The following is a 15,964-nucleotide window of genomic DNA, read 5'->3' as shown; positions in this document are numbered from 1 at the left end:
TTACTGGAAAAGCAAGTCTAAACAAAATTAAAAGATTAAATAAAACATGCCTTTAAATCAAGCCATGAAGAACATCTCATTAAAAAAAAAAAAAAAAAAAAAAAACCACAAGGAAAGTTAAGCAGAGACAACGTGGTTGTGGCAGAAGGAACAAGACCAGGCAGGGGGTGGCTGGGGGCCCAGAGACCCCAAGTTCCAGCTCTAACTGCCACTCATCCACAGGGGCCCCAAGCAGCCCCCTGATATCAGTTAACTCGTTTATAAAACAGGGGATTTGAGAGCTTCCCAGCAGAACCTTTTTTTTTTCCAAACAAACTTTTTCTCAGGGGAAAAATATGTAAAATAGGAAAAAAACCCTGAAACGTTATCCAAGTTAACAGCACCAGCAACAAAAAGCAACAATGGTCATCATGATGCTCACGATCTTGTCAAAAACGACTACAAGGATTCTCAGTCATCCCGAGGAAGCTTCCCGGACTATCTGAAAGCCCAGGGCTGTGAGACGGGCTCGAACGACTGAATCGAGAGGCTGTGTGTGTCTCACTCTCTCAGGATGAGCTGGGACAGGACCATGGCTAGAGAGGTCTTCAGGCAGAGGGAGACCCAGAGGCAGGCACATCGTAAAGAAAACGATAATCCAAGAACGTCCCAGAGCAAACTTGACTCTTTTCCCAAAAAGGTCGCCAAGCAACCTCCACACAGGTCTAAGTTAGTTTTACGTCTCAGCATCAACAGGTGAATTCAAAGAAAGTACCTCAGGGTAGCCTTTTAAATCCTGAGAGAGTATGTTAACGTGCATCCCCACTGAAATCCGAGTTACATCATTATTGCATTAAAAATAAATAGCCCAACCAGCATGGCTCAGTGGTTAAGCATCGACCTATGAACCTGGAGGTCACAGTCTGATTCAAGGTCAGGTTGCGGGTTGTGGACTCGATCCCCAATGGGGGGGCATGCAGGAGGCAGCTGATCAATGGCTCTCTCATTGATGTTTCCATCTCTCTCTCCCTCTCCCTTCCTCTCTGAAATCAATAAAACATTTTAAAAATAATAATTACTAAATAAATAAAGAGGTAAGAAAGACTGAGATTGTCCCAACCTTTTTAAATTACCCAGTGTCCATCCTTACTGAAATCAAAGGATTTACTTTTCATGGGAGGTAGGGAGCAACCACCCAAACCTACTGACATCAGGGAGGACAGGAAATCAATTTCCAGAAAAGGGAGCTCCTTTCTCTTCTCAACAGCTCAGTTTATACACTAACAGGTTAGGAAATGTTACTTGTTAAACTGTATCCCAAAAAGAGGTGTTAAAATCCTAACCCCAGTACCCCGGAATGTGACATCTGGAAGCAGGGTTCACTGCAGATGTAATCAGTTAAGATAAGGTCATACTGGGGTAGGGTGGGCCCCGAATCCTATAGGATGGGCGTCCCTGTAAGACGACATCAGGTGTGAAGACACCCACAGGAGGACACTGTGTGACGAAGGCAGAGACAGAGCTGGGCATCTGCAAGTCCAGGAGCACCAACGACTGTCAGCAAACCACCGGATGCTGGGAGAGGCAGGGAAGGATCCTCGGGGTGGAGGGGGCGTGGCTCCTGACCTGGACCTGCACCCGACCCCACCCACACCTTGCTTTCAGACTTCCAGCCTCCAGAATTGCAAGACAAGCTTCTGTTCTTCTAAGCCACCCATCTTGTGGCACTTAGTTATGGCAGTCCGAGGAAACCAATCCAGCCAACTAACCACCTTTTCAAGGTTTTTCAGTGTTCTTAATACCTGAACTCAGGGGCTGGAGCCGGGCAGAGGGGCTCCGATGTTCTTTTTAAGTAAACCTGACTTCTGTGGGCAGGAATGAAAACATGTGAAGGAGAGAGAGTCCCACCAAGGGTTCTATTCTATGCTTCTGGTTGTAAACGTAGGAAGACATACTTCAAACACTGCAAGATAAGGGACAGAAGATGCTGTCCACAGGGGCCACTTCTTAACTCACTCGGGACAGAGGGAGAATGGGCCCCATGCGAAGGGAGACCCCGGCCTCTGGGAGCAGACAGGCTCAGGCCCAGTGGCTTCTTTCTGGGCCTCGCTCCCCACGTACCTGGTGCACGCAGATGTTGCATTTGTCACAGAACACCATCTCGTTGCCGTCCTCACCATCCGGCGACTGGCAGACGTCACACACGACGTCTTCGTCGTACTCAATGCCCAGGCCCTCTTCCGTCTCTATGGCATGATTCATGTTGTCGTTGCATCGCTGCTCGAACTCCTCCAGCACCCTCTCCATGGTATATTCGTCCAGCTCAGGCATTCCTGGGGGAGAGGCCACAGGACCCATTTCAATAAACGCATATTAACAGACGTTACCAGGCAGTACCAGTTTGTTTACGTATATATAAAGAGAACAAATAATATGATGAAATCCATCCTGAGCGTCCCGGACCCTCCCACAGGGGGTGCTGTGTGGTAAGTAAAACACACAAGATAAACCCCAAAAGGGATCAAGGATGTTAAATGCACCCGCCGTTCAGCTGTCATTTCATCACGATATTATACATAAACAGTCGAGGAGGTGACCTCGAAGCCCTGACCTCGTGTTAGGATCCGGGTGTCTGACAACTTTCCTCACTTGCTGCCTGTAACGGTGCCCTGACAACAGATTCCACTGTGAACACTGGATGCTTTCACCTGGTCCATCCCTCCTCGCCCTCCAAACTACCACGTTGAGAAGCACAGTTAATCAGACACACGAGAGGCCAAAACACAGGGACTGTCTGAAGCCAAGGAGACAGCTCATTGTGAATCAAATAAACTGCATTCTTTAGGCAAGAAGGACCAAAAATACATGTCCAGCGGTTCCCGTGGTTATAGCCAGCGGAGGGGTGAGACTTCTATTTTCTTCCATGTGTGGATGTAGTCCAAACTTCCCACAATGAAAATACGCAGGAAGGAAAAAATAGGTTGCGAAAACTATTCAGACAGAACTGAAGCAGCGAGAAACAACAGAAATGTCATTAGAGCCAACAGCTACTTTTGTGCATTATCGTCGAGTTTAAAACCATCAAATTAACACTTCCCAGGTTTTTTTAAAAATATGAGAACACAATAGAGCTGACAGTGTGATAAGCCGTAAACACGCATTCAAAGGAGCCACTTACCATCACAAACCCTATTTAACTGTGAGACAGCCTCTGCGTGGACAGGTGCCTTCATTCCAATTCCCGCTACCAGCTCTGAAAACACCACTGGCTTTGAAAAGACAATCCTATGCCCTGTAGTCAATTTTTACCATTAAAAAGACCAATAAAGGCATGTGTTCAGTATAAGTCATACAACCACGTAAGTCCTGGGCACTGCCTTTTGACCGGAGGAGTTAGCCCAGGACTCATCACTAAACCACCCAAAAGGTGCCAGAGTCTCTGGCTGTACCTTCTGCCTTCACACAGCACACCTATGAAGTAGACCATGTAGTGAATGGAACAGCATTCACTTCCGAGAGAGCTCTGAAAAGCTTGCTAACATTCCGGCCACGAACACCCAAAAGCAAGGACCATGAGGACGGTCCTGTTTTCTATCCATAGACCACCTTTCTGGCTGAGTCACACTCTGGCTCCCTCGCGGCAGGCTGGTGGCAGCTGGGCAGTGCAGCAATACGCACCTAGCACGCGCCAGGCGCTGTGCTGGGCTCACGGAGTGACATGAAACATAACCAGGCTCTTGTAGAGACATTACGTGCCAGACTGCGAACAGGCAGCCTGAGCCGTCACTCCCATCCTGGACCACTGGAACACACGCTCATTAATCCTCCGTCTCTCACATGGTGCCCAGACTAGACCTCACGGTCCTGCTCATCACGACACTTCAAGAGACCTTCAGCAATCAGAAGTGCATGGAGGTGAAACCATGTGCCACCCTGGTCTCCACCCCGGAGGTACAGTGAATGCGGCGCAGAAGCTCCACCCTCCTCACACAGAAAATGGGTACCTCGTGGAAAAGAGAACACTCGGCTGGTTGGGGCTCCAGGAAAGACAGAGATCTGAGGGGAGCAGGGCCTGATGACAAGGAATCACGGCGTGAAGCCCAGTGCTGTGTCGGGAAGGGAGCCTGGATGGGAAGGACCCCGTGGTGGGAAACCGGCCCACACTGAGGGGGCAGCGATCTGAACTACAGGAAAAGAAATGCCAGACTCCTCTGTGGTCCAGGGACAGTCACTTCATCAGGTTCAGTCCCCTTGAGGTAAATAAGATCAGGGCAGGGGCAAGAATCCCACTTCCACAGCTGGCAGGAACATCCCTCATCAGTCCACGGTCCCTGAGTCCATCTCAACCCGCCCACCACAGCTGACAGCTGTCCACAAAAACAGTCCACGGATCCAAGACTGACAGGGCACGACAGAGCTGGCTGCACTGGGAGCTTCTGCCACTCACCTCTGGGCCCAATACTCCTCTAACCACCACCAGTCACACGACAGTAGCACCCGGGCCCTCACCCATCTCCTTGAACTCCTCGTTGGTCAGCTCCAGCCACGCAGCATCCATGTCGTTGAGGTCATAACGGCACACACTGTCAGCCAGCGTGCGGATGTCCACGTAGCCCAGCTCTGGAGGCTCGGAGCCCGAGGAGACGATGTATTTCTTGGGCCTGATGAACATGAGGGATTTCTCTTCTGACACAACCCTAGTTAATGAGAAAAACGAGGCAGCCAGGTCATCCTTTCTGCCACAGAAAAGCCAGTCTGTCCAAAGGCCGCGAGGGAGTCTCCAGCTCCACCCAAAACCCAGGTCATCCCCAGGCTAATAGGCTGAAAACCCTAACGTCACTGCTAATAAAATAAGGAGATGTCCTTAAAGCACCCAAAAGGGAAAGACACACAAGTGGAAACACTGCAGAAGTCTTCAAAACCAGCTTCTTCTTCCACTTGGCTTCCCGGGACACCCCAGGCCCTGCCACCACCCACAACAGCAGTTGCTGTGACTGCTGAAGTGTCCAGGGTGGCACATTAAATCACCTTCCTCCGGCCAGAACCGCCCACCCTGCCGGAGGCCAAGCACGGGGTTCTCGAGTGTTGAGGAGCAAGAGCAGACACAGCTGATGCTGGGGAACCCAGGGGAGAAACCCACCCCTCTCGCTGACCATAAGTCAAACCAGGGCTCAGCCACCATGAAGCAACCCAAGAATCAGAGTCTGAGCCCAGCCAGGGACTCTCCCAACATACACTCAGCGTCCCAGGACAAAGACCCAGTTCCCTCTCCTATTTACGTACCCCTCTGCCCCAACCTAACACGTGGAGAAACGTCGTCCACTGTGCCCCCTCTAAGGCTGTGACAGCACTTGAGGTGGTCAGACCATCCCAGCTGGGAGTACAGGGCCCCCCACATCCACGGAGCCCCCCACATCTCTGCTCAGCAGTGTGAGGGAAAATCAACAAGTTATCCAAGGACTGTGTCCAAGTATCATCATTACACTCGTCCTTTCCAGAGTGATTTTATTGACAGGACACTGAGATGGGCTAAGCAGGCTTCCCGCTGAAAACGTCCATAAGCTATGTTCACACTTACGCTTTTGTGCTGGGCTCCCAAATGAAATGAACAAATCAGTGAAAATTTCCTGGCTTGGAATTGCCAAGCGGGTGCCCTGCCCCAGGCGGGCACCTGTGGCAAACACATTATTTGTCCTGAGAGCCCAGCAACGAACTCCACCCACAGGCCAGGATTAGCCCTACAGAGGCCACCTGACCAGTCTTTAAACCTACAAATCTATGTGGGCATTTGTCACAGAGAACCCAAAGAGCAACGATCAAACTCGATCATCCCAAGTGCCTGAAGAGACACAGAGTGGGTGAGGGGCGAGAGGTGGGCTCCATCCACGCGGGCAGTGGAGGGTGAAGACCCCACAGCAGAGAAGCCCGGTGCTTGCTGAGCACAGGGCAGTAACTACTCTCCCCGTGAGGAGCCCCAGGTCAGTGGAGCTGGACAGAGCTTCCTGCTGAGCTCAGTCACTGACGGCCCAACCCTCAGGGGGGAAAAGTGGATTGTAAGTAAATCCAGACAAAGCCCCACAAGAAGAACTGGTTAAAGTCCATCCCCAGGAGAACTCATCTGACACATTCCTCCCCTTGAGCTCCCATCCACACACCTAACCTGGCCTCCCCTCACACCTGTCCTCTTCCAAAGGTGGAATGGCCACCGTGGGACTCAAGAAGCCACTCCAACTGGTGCCCAACAAGGCCAGACACTCCTCCCCAGCAGAGCTGCAGGGCTGCATGAACATGACCTGGGGGTGGGGGTGGGGTGCAAGTGCAGGAAGAGGGATAGTGGGGAGTGCAGACATCCAAATCCCCCCAGCCAGTCCTTCAAGTCACACCCTGTGGACCTGGAGTGTGTTTCTAGGTCCACTGGGGGCCTCAGTGCTGAGGACACAATGGTCTTCTCGGCACCTGGCTGTTGGGGCAGACAGGCCCTGTGGGCGGGGGAGGCAGAGCTGCTCTTCTTGGGGCATGTCTACCTGGCCACTGGCTGAGGGATGGTCCCAGGGCTCACTGGCACCTGGACGCCCTTCTCCCACTCCTGTCTCCAGGGATCTGCCAACACGTAGTACTCATCTGGGTTCAGCTGGTAGGAGTCGTGCAGCTTCATGGCTGTGATCAGGTCTGTCCTGAACACCTGGAAAGGGAGACACAGGGTCACTGACATTTGATATTTGCCTTCTTACTCAGAGGGCTGGCAGCTGCAGGGTAACCATGGAGCCGCAATGTAACAAGGTCACTGGATCAACAGAGAACCAGTCTGGCCTGTGACAGGAAACCCTGAGCTGCCACGCCCTGGACTCTCCGACTCGCACGCCTGTCCACACAGCGGCTACAGCAGCAGCAGCCAAGCAGCTTCACCGAGCTCTCAGTTCACCAAGTACCCACCGAAACCATGGGCGGGGAGATCCCTGCAGGAGGTATTCCAACCCAGGGCCTACTTCTGGTGGATATTTAAGAAACAAAGCTCCATTGACCACGCAGCAACTTCAACCCAAACCCAGAACCAGCAGGACCTCTTCTGCACTCAGCTACCCAGCCCTGCCCCTGGCACCAGGGCCTGTGACCAGGTGTCTGGGAGGTCAAGTCCCAGCTGGACCGTGCCAGGCAAAGTGCAGACTGGGACACACAGCAGTGACAGCCCCATGAGTCCAGCCCGAGAATGGGCCTGGCAGCACATGCACGCTACACACCGGTCCCTGCAGAACTTCTAGGAGGAGGTGCTACTCATACAGAAAGGAGAGGAGGGCAAGAGGAGGAGAGAAGTAAGACAGGCAAAACAGACCCACAGGACTCAGAAGTACCCTCGGCCAAGACAGCCCCTCACTCCTGTGTCGGGGGCCCCTAGGGGACACAGCAAAGGCGCCCTGCACACCTGCTCCGACCCGGGCAGGAGCCGGCACCACCTCCTCATCCACGCCTGTCTCCGGGCGACAGGAGGCCTGACCCTGGCACCAGCGCGGGCCCAGAGCTGCACTTGGCAGGGAGCAGCCTGCATCTGTAGGCCACGCTCTCTGTTTACACAAGTCACAATGCTGGGCTCGCTCTTCCAGAGAAGGACAGGGAGTTCTTTCTTGTGCTGTGGGCACAGTTCACATTCTACGCCGGCTAATGGGTCCATATTTGTTTTTCCTGGTGGCTTTTCAGGCTGGTGATCACTTTAATACACTTCCCCAGAACAGAGTCTGAGCTTTCCCCTACATGCCTGCCGCTCCTCACTCCCAAAGCCCCAGGAACGCGAGAGCCTCGCGCACCCCACAAAAGCACAGAAAGACCAGCTTCCTCACAGCACTGCTTCCCAGAGCAAGTGCCGGCGATATCTTTAGGAAGAAAATCTGACTCAAAAACACATTCCAACTAAGTCTTATAAGTGAAAAAAATCAGGAGTTTTCCAAAGAAGTAAAAACAAACTGAAGCAACACAATGAGAAAAGGAAGCCCACCTTTCCTTTACTCAAAGACTCGGGCAGGGATACTCAAGGACCGAAACAGGTGCCCCCAAATGGACACAAGCACCGAGCCCCTAGCAGAGTTCAACACTGGCACTTTAAATATAAAGGCCTTTGCACTCAGAGCTGAACTCAGAGAAATTTTAGAAAAAATCTGGAACAAAACATGGGTTAGGGCCAAGCCAGCGCCATCCTCACCGCTCAGCCCTCCTAGCTGCTGGTGCTAGGGGTCCAGGTGCCCCGGGGCACTGATGTCCCCCATCCCCTGCATTTCTGCCCAGAGATCACTGGAGCATCATGTGAACATCAGGAAGGTAGCAGGGGTCTTAGAGGCAGCATGGGGAATTAGAGAAGAAAGAACAGCAGATCTGGCCGCTCCAGGGCCACCAAAAGGGAAGCAGGCCAGGCAGGTTCCCTGGGACAGAGCTGGAAATGAGCCAGGGCAGTAGAATGGCCACCTTCCTGGGAACATGCAATCTGATGTTTAGGGGTCTCCTGGGAAGGTTTCTATAATTCTGAAGTATGCGTACTTCCTCTTGGAGGGTGACTCTCTCCTACACTCAACACAGCGCCCTGCACACCCCATTTCGGTTGGAGAAACAGAAGTGCTGTGGGTGAGGCCAAGGGTGAGGCCGCAGGTGAGGCAGTCTGTGAGGTCAACCCGCCAAGAGGTAGCCCAAAACCAAGGGGCAGAGCCAAAGACTCTTCTTCCTATAATCTGCTCACTTGAGAACGGGGATAGCTCAGCCGGGCGTGGCTCAGCAGTTGAGCATCGACCTAGGATCCAGGAGATCGAGGTTCGATTCCCGGTCAGGGCACATGCCCGGGTTGCGGGCTCGATCCCCAGTAGGGGGCGTGCAGGAGGCAGCCGATCAATGACTCTCCCATCACTGATATTTCTATCTCTCTTTCTCCCTCTCCTTTCCTCTTTCTGAAATCAATAAAGACATATTAAAAAAAAAAAAAGATGAAAAGCAAACTGGAGGAGAAGGAAAGACCTTAAGCATAATCACCAAAACAAAACTCCCAGAATTACATGTTGTTGCCAAGTAAGCCACCAATTTATGGCTAAAACTAACAAGGCTGGCAGCAGCCGAACCCACTGGCATCCTGGCCAGAGGAAAAGTTGTTGGGAGCCAGCAAAGAGGGAAGAGAAAAGGAACAGAAGAATATAATTAATAATAATAAGAGGTAACATTTACTGAGCACTTTTTTAAGTGCTTTGTATGTATGGACCGCTGTATATTAACCCCTTAATCCTCACAAGAGTCCTGAGGTAGACACCGGTGCTATTCCCATCTTACAGAGTTGGAAACTGAGGCACAGAAAGGTTAAGTGACCTGCCCAAGTTTCACAGGCAGGCGTCAGCATCAGCCTCAGGGGGATGTCGGCCCATGTTCTCACACACACGTGACTGACATGCAGTCACGCCAGCACTCAGGAAATACCTCGGAAGGCTTCCGATCTTCATGTCTGGAGCAGGAACTTCTCCTGTGCTGGGACCGGGAATTCTGAGACCAAGTGGTTGACAGGCCTGAAGATACAAATATCCACAGAGGAACCATTAAAAGTGCAGAAATCACCAGTGGTCACAGAGGTTTTTTGAACCAAACTCTGCCAGGCTCACCTCCACACCACCCATGAGACAACTGTGATGCTGGGCCAGAGCCGATGGATTTTCAGAGCCCCTCCACTCCCAGGGCTCACATGCTCATAATGCCCACCCAGGGCAGGCCTCAAGGGGTCCCGGGCACAGCAGGCAGGAGGGCAGAGGCCCTCGGCCACAAACCTGCAGGTCTGAAGTCAAGAGGGCCAAAGTCTCCCATTGCTAAATATAAACTGAATAACATCTCACTGAGTTTTTAGTAAACTAAGAACGCTAACATCTTTATGCTAAATCCTAAGGCCAACCTCAAAACTTTAAAAAAAAAAGGCTTTGATTCCACAAAGCATAAAATCTTAGATTCTCTAGAAGAGAGAGACACTTATGCCCACAGCAGAGACAGGTGCTGTGGCCAGACAAACTTCAACATTCATTGCCTGCTCTGCTTTTTCCCCAAGAAGATGAATGCCAGTCAGCTCTTTTCTGAGCCCTTCTTCCAGACGTGCTCTGTAGACCTGTCACCTGCCGTGCCTGACAGGCCGAGGACACTGGCTGCTGCCCTGAGCCCTCCCAGCAACATGGCTCCATCCTGCAGCCTCGGTGGTGATGCCTCCTGGTGTCCCCACACTGTGGCTTCTCCACTCACCCAGGCCCAGGTCCTGCCCAGCTCGGGGAGGAGACGGTAAGACGTGCACCCCACACTCACCTGCCACCCCAGCTCTGGGTGCATGTTCACCTAAGACAAAGACATCAACCCCAAAGTTCTTCAGAGCCGCCAACTGAGTGCTACAGAGCCGGGTCCAACCTTATACCCAAACCTGCTCTCCCCCTTCTACTTCTCTGGTAAGCATCACTGTTTCTACCTGAAGTCAGAAATCTAAGTCATCCTACCCCCTCCTCACTCAGGACACGTCCAATTAAAGGCTGAGTCCTATTATCTCAACTTTGGCCCAAAGCCAGTCTCCCATCCCAGTCCATCTGCCGCCACTCCCACGGCCGCCCGTCACCTTGTGTACACTGGCAGTGGCCTCCTGTTTGCAGGTGCCCCACCGGCTCCCCTCTCAGCTACCTGCAGTAGGTCTCACCTCCACCCTGAACACACACCTACCATTTCCCAGAAATTAACACAGCCCCCCAATGCCAAAATTTGAGGGAACTGCCATTCTAGCTGTCACTCAAACAGGAAGCTCTATCTCTACAGATTCCAGAGACAAGGAACACAGAACCAAAGCACCCATAAGACCTTGAGGACACTAAGAGAGAGAGCCTGCATGTAAGCCTATCATCGGATTTGCAATGAGGGAGACTAAAGGGGATTGGCAGTCACGCTTCCCCCTGGCAGGACCCAAGATCACCAGTTCTGAGGCCTGTTAATGGGTCAGACTTCCCACAGGTGGCCCCTGTGGCCACACTCAGCAAAGCATCTAGAAAATGCTTCTGTAAAAAATAGCAAGTGTATCTCTTTAGACTCCAACTGAACAGAATTTTCAGTCTCACATTGAAAGAAATAATCTGGGCCACTGGGGTGGACTCAATTTACAGAAGTTCTAAATCCTGTCATCACTGGAAAAAGGAAAGAGAGGAGCCAAGTTAGGAATCTGGAGAGGAAGGTGCTGGGTGGCTTATGCCTTCAGACAGGCCTCTCTCACCCTCGGGTCCTGCAGGCCCCTCTGGCCAGACCTCGGCAGAAAGGAAACAGGGAACTGGTCAGCAACTCCAGATGGTGCCCAGGGATCCAAGGAGGCAAAGGAAGGTCAGGGCAGAAAGAAAGGACCCTTTCCTTTGAATTACTATGGAAGGATTATTATGACAAGGAACTCAGAAGTTTAACAAAAACCTTTCCATTGCTATAGTTTAAACCTCACACGGGGTGGAGGGAGGAAGGTCCTTACAGTCAGGCGCTTTCAGAGCCAAGCAGAAACCATGCTCCTGCTCATTCCTGGGTTGGGGACCTTTTTGCCTTTTCTTGGGCATCCGTCAGCATCCCTCCAGGGTAGTTTCCAAGGTTCCCAGGGCCCTGCTGCTCTGCTGGCACGGAACACAGCCAAAGCAGTGAGGGTCACTTAGAAACTGGTCCTGTGCTGCTTCTCCATCCTTGAGAAGTGGGTCTCTGTACCACACTTACTTTTAAAACCAGAGAGCCGAAGAGGCTGCAGATCTGGCATCCGATGGCATTACTACTCTAGAGAAACACTGGTCCACCCAGAAACACTCTGTTCCTCTTCCTTCTAATGGACATGATGCATAAGAAGGGAGAGAAGTAAAATCAATCCTATTAAACCCACTTCACAGAAAGTGAGGCTAGGGCGGGAGGGGGGAGCTAAATTTAAATTATCACTGACATAAGAAATGTTCTTAGCTTACTTATAAAAGCCAAAAACCAGAAACTACCCACCCATGGGCCAACAGGCAGAATGGATACACAAACTGTGATATATCCATACACCCGAACACTACCCCACTTCTGAGGCAGGCAGTGTAGACGAGGCTGGAAGCCAGACAAACAGTTTGTAGTGTATTACTCCACTTACAGAAAACTCTGAAAAGTATGCACTGATCTACAGCGACAGAAGGTGGATCCGCTGCTGAGGGGACAGGTGGGAGGGGAGAGTTGCCTTGAGTTTTATGACTGTGTGGCTGTAAACATGTCAGAGCTTATCAAAGTACATACACTTTTAACATGGGCAGAAGATACCTGGTGATTTCCCATCATCCACTAACAACAAAGAGAAAGAAAACACTCCGCGCTTTACTTTACACGTGTGGTTTGCATAGAGCCTAGACTTCGCAGTCCATCCAGGTGGGAATGTGAGACGGGGACCAGAGGAACCCTCCATGTCCAGCCACAGGTCGAGCAGCAGGTATCTGTTGCTGGTGATCTCTTCCTCCTGATCTACTTGACACAGCAGATCCTCAATAAACGCTTTTAAAAGTGGACAAAAATGTAGAGGTGTTGTTCAGGACAGCTGTGCTCAGTGGGAACCATCCCTGTGACTCCAGAACTGAAGGCAGCACACACCAAGAACATAAGCCTATTCTGCCTATTAGAAGACATGCTTGAGCTCAAGGAAAATAAAGCTATGATACATTTAAAGACAGGCTGGTGGGGCCACTGCTTCAGGATCAGAATGCACCGACATCCACATATGCCCACGAAGTCCACAGCGAAAGACTTGAGCAGGCAGCCTGACATCCCCGCCCCAGTCCTCCCTCAGCCATGCTCTCTCCGGATGATTCTCAGATGGTCAAGAAGCTCCCAGGATGAGCCAAACAAAAATAACTTGCACCCCTTTTAACTGAAAAAAGAAGAAAAAAAATGCTATGTGATGTTGGGTGGAAAAAAATTATGAAACCAGAAATGAAAGAATTTCAAACCCTGAAAGAGCTGGTAGACAGAGACTTATCTGCAGCAAACACCTGCCACTGGCTAGTTCTGAGGAGCCATGTGCTGAGATCGCGCTGCGCCGGGGCTGCGTGCTGTTTTGTTTTCAGAGTGCTGACATTTAATGGCAGGCTAAATTAAGAATGTGACAAGTAAAATTTCATTTTATCTCCTTTTTGTTTTCAGGAGAGAAGCCAGGGACTCTAATTTGGTAACGATGTCTGTAATTATTTTATTGATCACACACAAGAGTATCTAAAGCTAAGTCCACTCTAATGACAAATTTAAGCAACTTTAAATATCCTTATGCTGTTAGAGTAACAGCAATTCTATATTAAATGCTGAAAAGGAGGAATGAAAACAAAAGTCTTGTTTTGTTTTAATATCCCCACCTTCCACTTAAAAAAAGTTACAAAAGGCTCACAGGCGGCAGGTGACCACAGAACCTGTGGGCCCCCAGCTTCCTGAACCCTGCTTTCCAGTCCTATTATGCAGATAGCTCGAACAGGCTCCTTTAAAATATTAAAAATAGCCACGCTGCCTTGCCCTAGATCTAAAATAAGGGGAAACCTCAAGAGTAAATCTAATACGTGTTGCGCACGCCTCCCACACGTAGCAGCCTGTGTGTGCTGAGCCTCCCAGGTTGCGCAGCGCATGAAAGGTTCAGAAATTAGAATGAATGGTGGTCTGGGTGTTTGCACCACCACAAAATGCAAAGGACAAAAGAACCTTGCCACGGACCAAGAGGCACGTCTCCTATCGTGTTAAACCAGCTTAACAAAGTAAGATGCTTAGGACCTGCGAGCAGTAAGAACAGAGGCCGGATGGCATCGCCCGACAGTGCAGACCTGAGACGCGCCCCGTGTGTTGCTTCAAGGGAAGCCAGCCCTGTGCAAGCAAAGCAGAGCCATGGAAACTCCCGTCGGAAAGTCAGCAGAGTTAATGTAGTTACTGGCTACTCACTTTAACTGGTATGACAGAAGGCGAGTCTCAGGTACACAGCCGCCATTTCTATTAGGGGCTGACCCTACACCTCCCCCAGCATAGCTCAGCTCCGTGGCCCAACTCCCTTCCAACTTCCAATACAGAAGCATAATACGTACATTCGAAGAACTGGCCCAGGACTGTCCCCACATACTTAACTACACTGGGACCTTCACCAACGGACACACACGTCTGTTTCACAGTCACTCCTGCTGAGGTCCAAGGCCAAAGGCCACAGAGGTTAGTCCCTGCACAGGATCTTTTTGTGGCAGTGGCTCCCGAGCCCAAGATGTTGCCCTTCCCATCAATGTCACAGTCAAACCACAAGTTGGGTTTAAAAAGGGGCAAGGCCACCTCTGTGCCTTGAGGAGACACGGGTTCAGTATATATTCTGCAGTATTTCAGCCAAACGCCCACATTTCAAGGATTCCTATTCAACTACCCAGTGTGTCGCCCGATGCAACTCACGCGGAAAAGGAGGAAGTTAAAGTTACAGTCAAGCAGAAGAGGAACGGAGACAGAGTTAACTTCTATGCAAAAGAGAAACCACCGAAACGTGCATGGAGGTGACCAAGCACAGCGGGCCAAACTTAGAAAATGACAAGTTATCAAAAAATGGATGGGAATCCATTAAATGCAGTGAGACAGAAGCAGAAAGTATGTTTCATCCACTAAAAATGACGGTCTCTTCACTGTTGTCTGTAAGCTGGAGGGAGCCCAGAAAAACAGAGTCCCCACATAACTTCATGCTTGCCAGCCATCGACCTGCATTAGCAGGTGCAGAATTAGTAGGTCTGGATCTGACTCGGCTCTCTTTTCTGCCCATTATGACAGGAGGTGGAGCTGGGCTAGGCTGCAGAACTGGATTAGACAGGAGTGTGTCCTGGCCAGCACAGGTATGGACACTGGGAGACCAGGGAGGTCCCACCAGGTGCCTACTTCCAGAACCCCTAACCATGCCCAGGCTGGCTTCCCACAAGGAGATCAACACAGCCCTGAAACCTAGGACTGTCAGGCAGGAAAAGGAAATCTTGCCGTACAACCTTAGGAAAAACTTTAAAGTATTCAGCATACTTCCTCTCTGTGGAAAGTAAAGGAACCAATTTCCCTCTGGGTCTCTCAGAGGCACATTTAAAAACAACCAAAAAACCAAAACACCACTTACATTTGGCTCCCTTCTCCTAGCCAAAGCCACCATGTGTTGAAAAAAGTTGCCAAATGAACAGTATTCTTTACCTACTATTACTTAATTCTTGTCTTATTTTTATAGGAAAAAAAATATAAGGATGCTGATCAGAGCTTTAATTGACCTGATATAACCAATAATATATTTAATTCCTGCCAAAAGCAAGAACACTTGATGTCTTAATGAGCCTCTGCAGCTTTATTACAGACAAAACGAAGTATCTTTTAGGTTTTGGAAATACTGAAAACAGCTGGTGGACCCCATTCGCACATTTGCAGAAACCCCCAAGGACCAAGGATCCTGGGCAGGGAAGCAGGAAATGAAGGGCCTGTTTCCCTGGCCACACCCTGGCACAATGTGTAACTTCAGAGACTGGCTGGGCCACCTGGCCCCAGGAGCCCAGCAATTACAGACGCAGCCTACAAACACCCCAGCACTACTCCATCCAAGTGTAGACCCGGCCCTCCAGGGCACCTGGAGAGAGGCTTGGGTAGCTACACCGCAGCTGGAGAAGGGCCCGCACTGGCACAGAAAATGTCCGTCTGTCCCCCACTGTAAATACCATGCTGCAGTTCCCTGGACGCGGCTCCAGCCCGAGGCCAGCGGGCGAGGCGTGCCTGCGGCTGGTGCTGCGGCCCCAGGCTGACGTCCGCAGCTCCCTCTCCTCCACTTGGACACGCTCTGCACTGGGCTGGAGCTGCTGCCAAAATTCTGTCAGGGCTGCAGGCTGGAGAGGCTGGGGAGTGGCCACTGCAGACCCAGCCTTTCTTGCAAGCAGGGCTTTCCAAGGAGCCAGACTGGCTGCAGGAGGGCTCGGTCCTGGGGACCTGAATGCAG

General features: G+C 51.0%; 1 protein-coding gene across 4 annotated transcripts in view; it reads right to left on the bottom strand.

The window, feature by feature from the left end:
- The window catches only part of JADE1 (jade family PHD finger 1), a 52,814-nt gene that overhangs the window by 16,787 nt on the left and 20,063 nt on the right, over nt 1-15,964 (bottom strand). For all 4 annotated transcript variants that reach the window (XM_087816480.1, XM_016203336.2, XM_016203337.2 and 1 more), the window contains exons 3-6: nt 9,421-9,506; nt 6,504-6,661; nt 4,489-4,676; nt 2,101-2,312 (exon numbers count right to left, since the gene is read on the bottom strand). In XM_087816480.1, the coding sequence (XP_087672606.1) occupies nt 2,101-2,312; nt 4,489-4,676; nt 6,504-6,661; nt 9,421-9,506 (644 nt within the window). The remainder of the gene's footprint in view (nt 1-2,100; nt 2,313-4,488; nt 4,677-6,503; nt 6,662-9,420; nt 9,507-15,964) is intronic.

This window comes from Miniopterus natalensis, chromosome 4 (assembly GCF_054644295.1).
Source record: "Miniopterus natalensis isolate mMinNat1 chromosome 4, mMinNat1.hap1, whole genome shotgun sequence".
Classification (NCBI taxonomy): domain Eukaryota; kingdom Metazoa; phylum Chordata; class Mammalia; order Chiroptera; family Miniopteridae; genus Miniopterus; species Miniopterus natalensis.
This window is presented reverse-complemented; position numbering and strand designations above follow the sequence as displayed.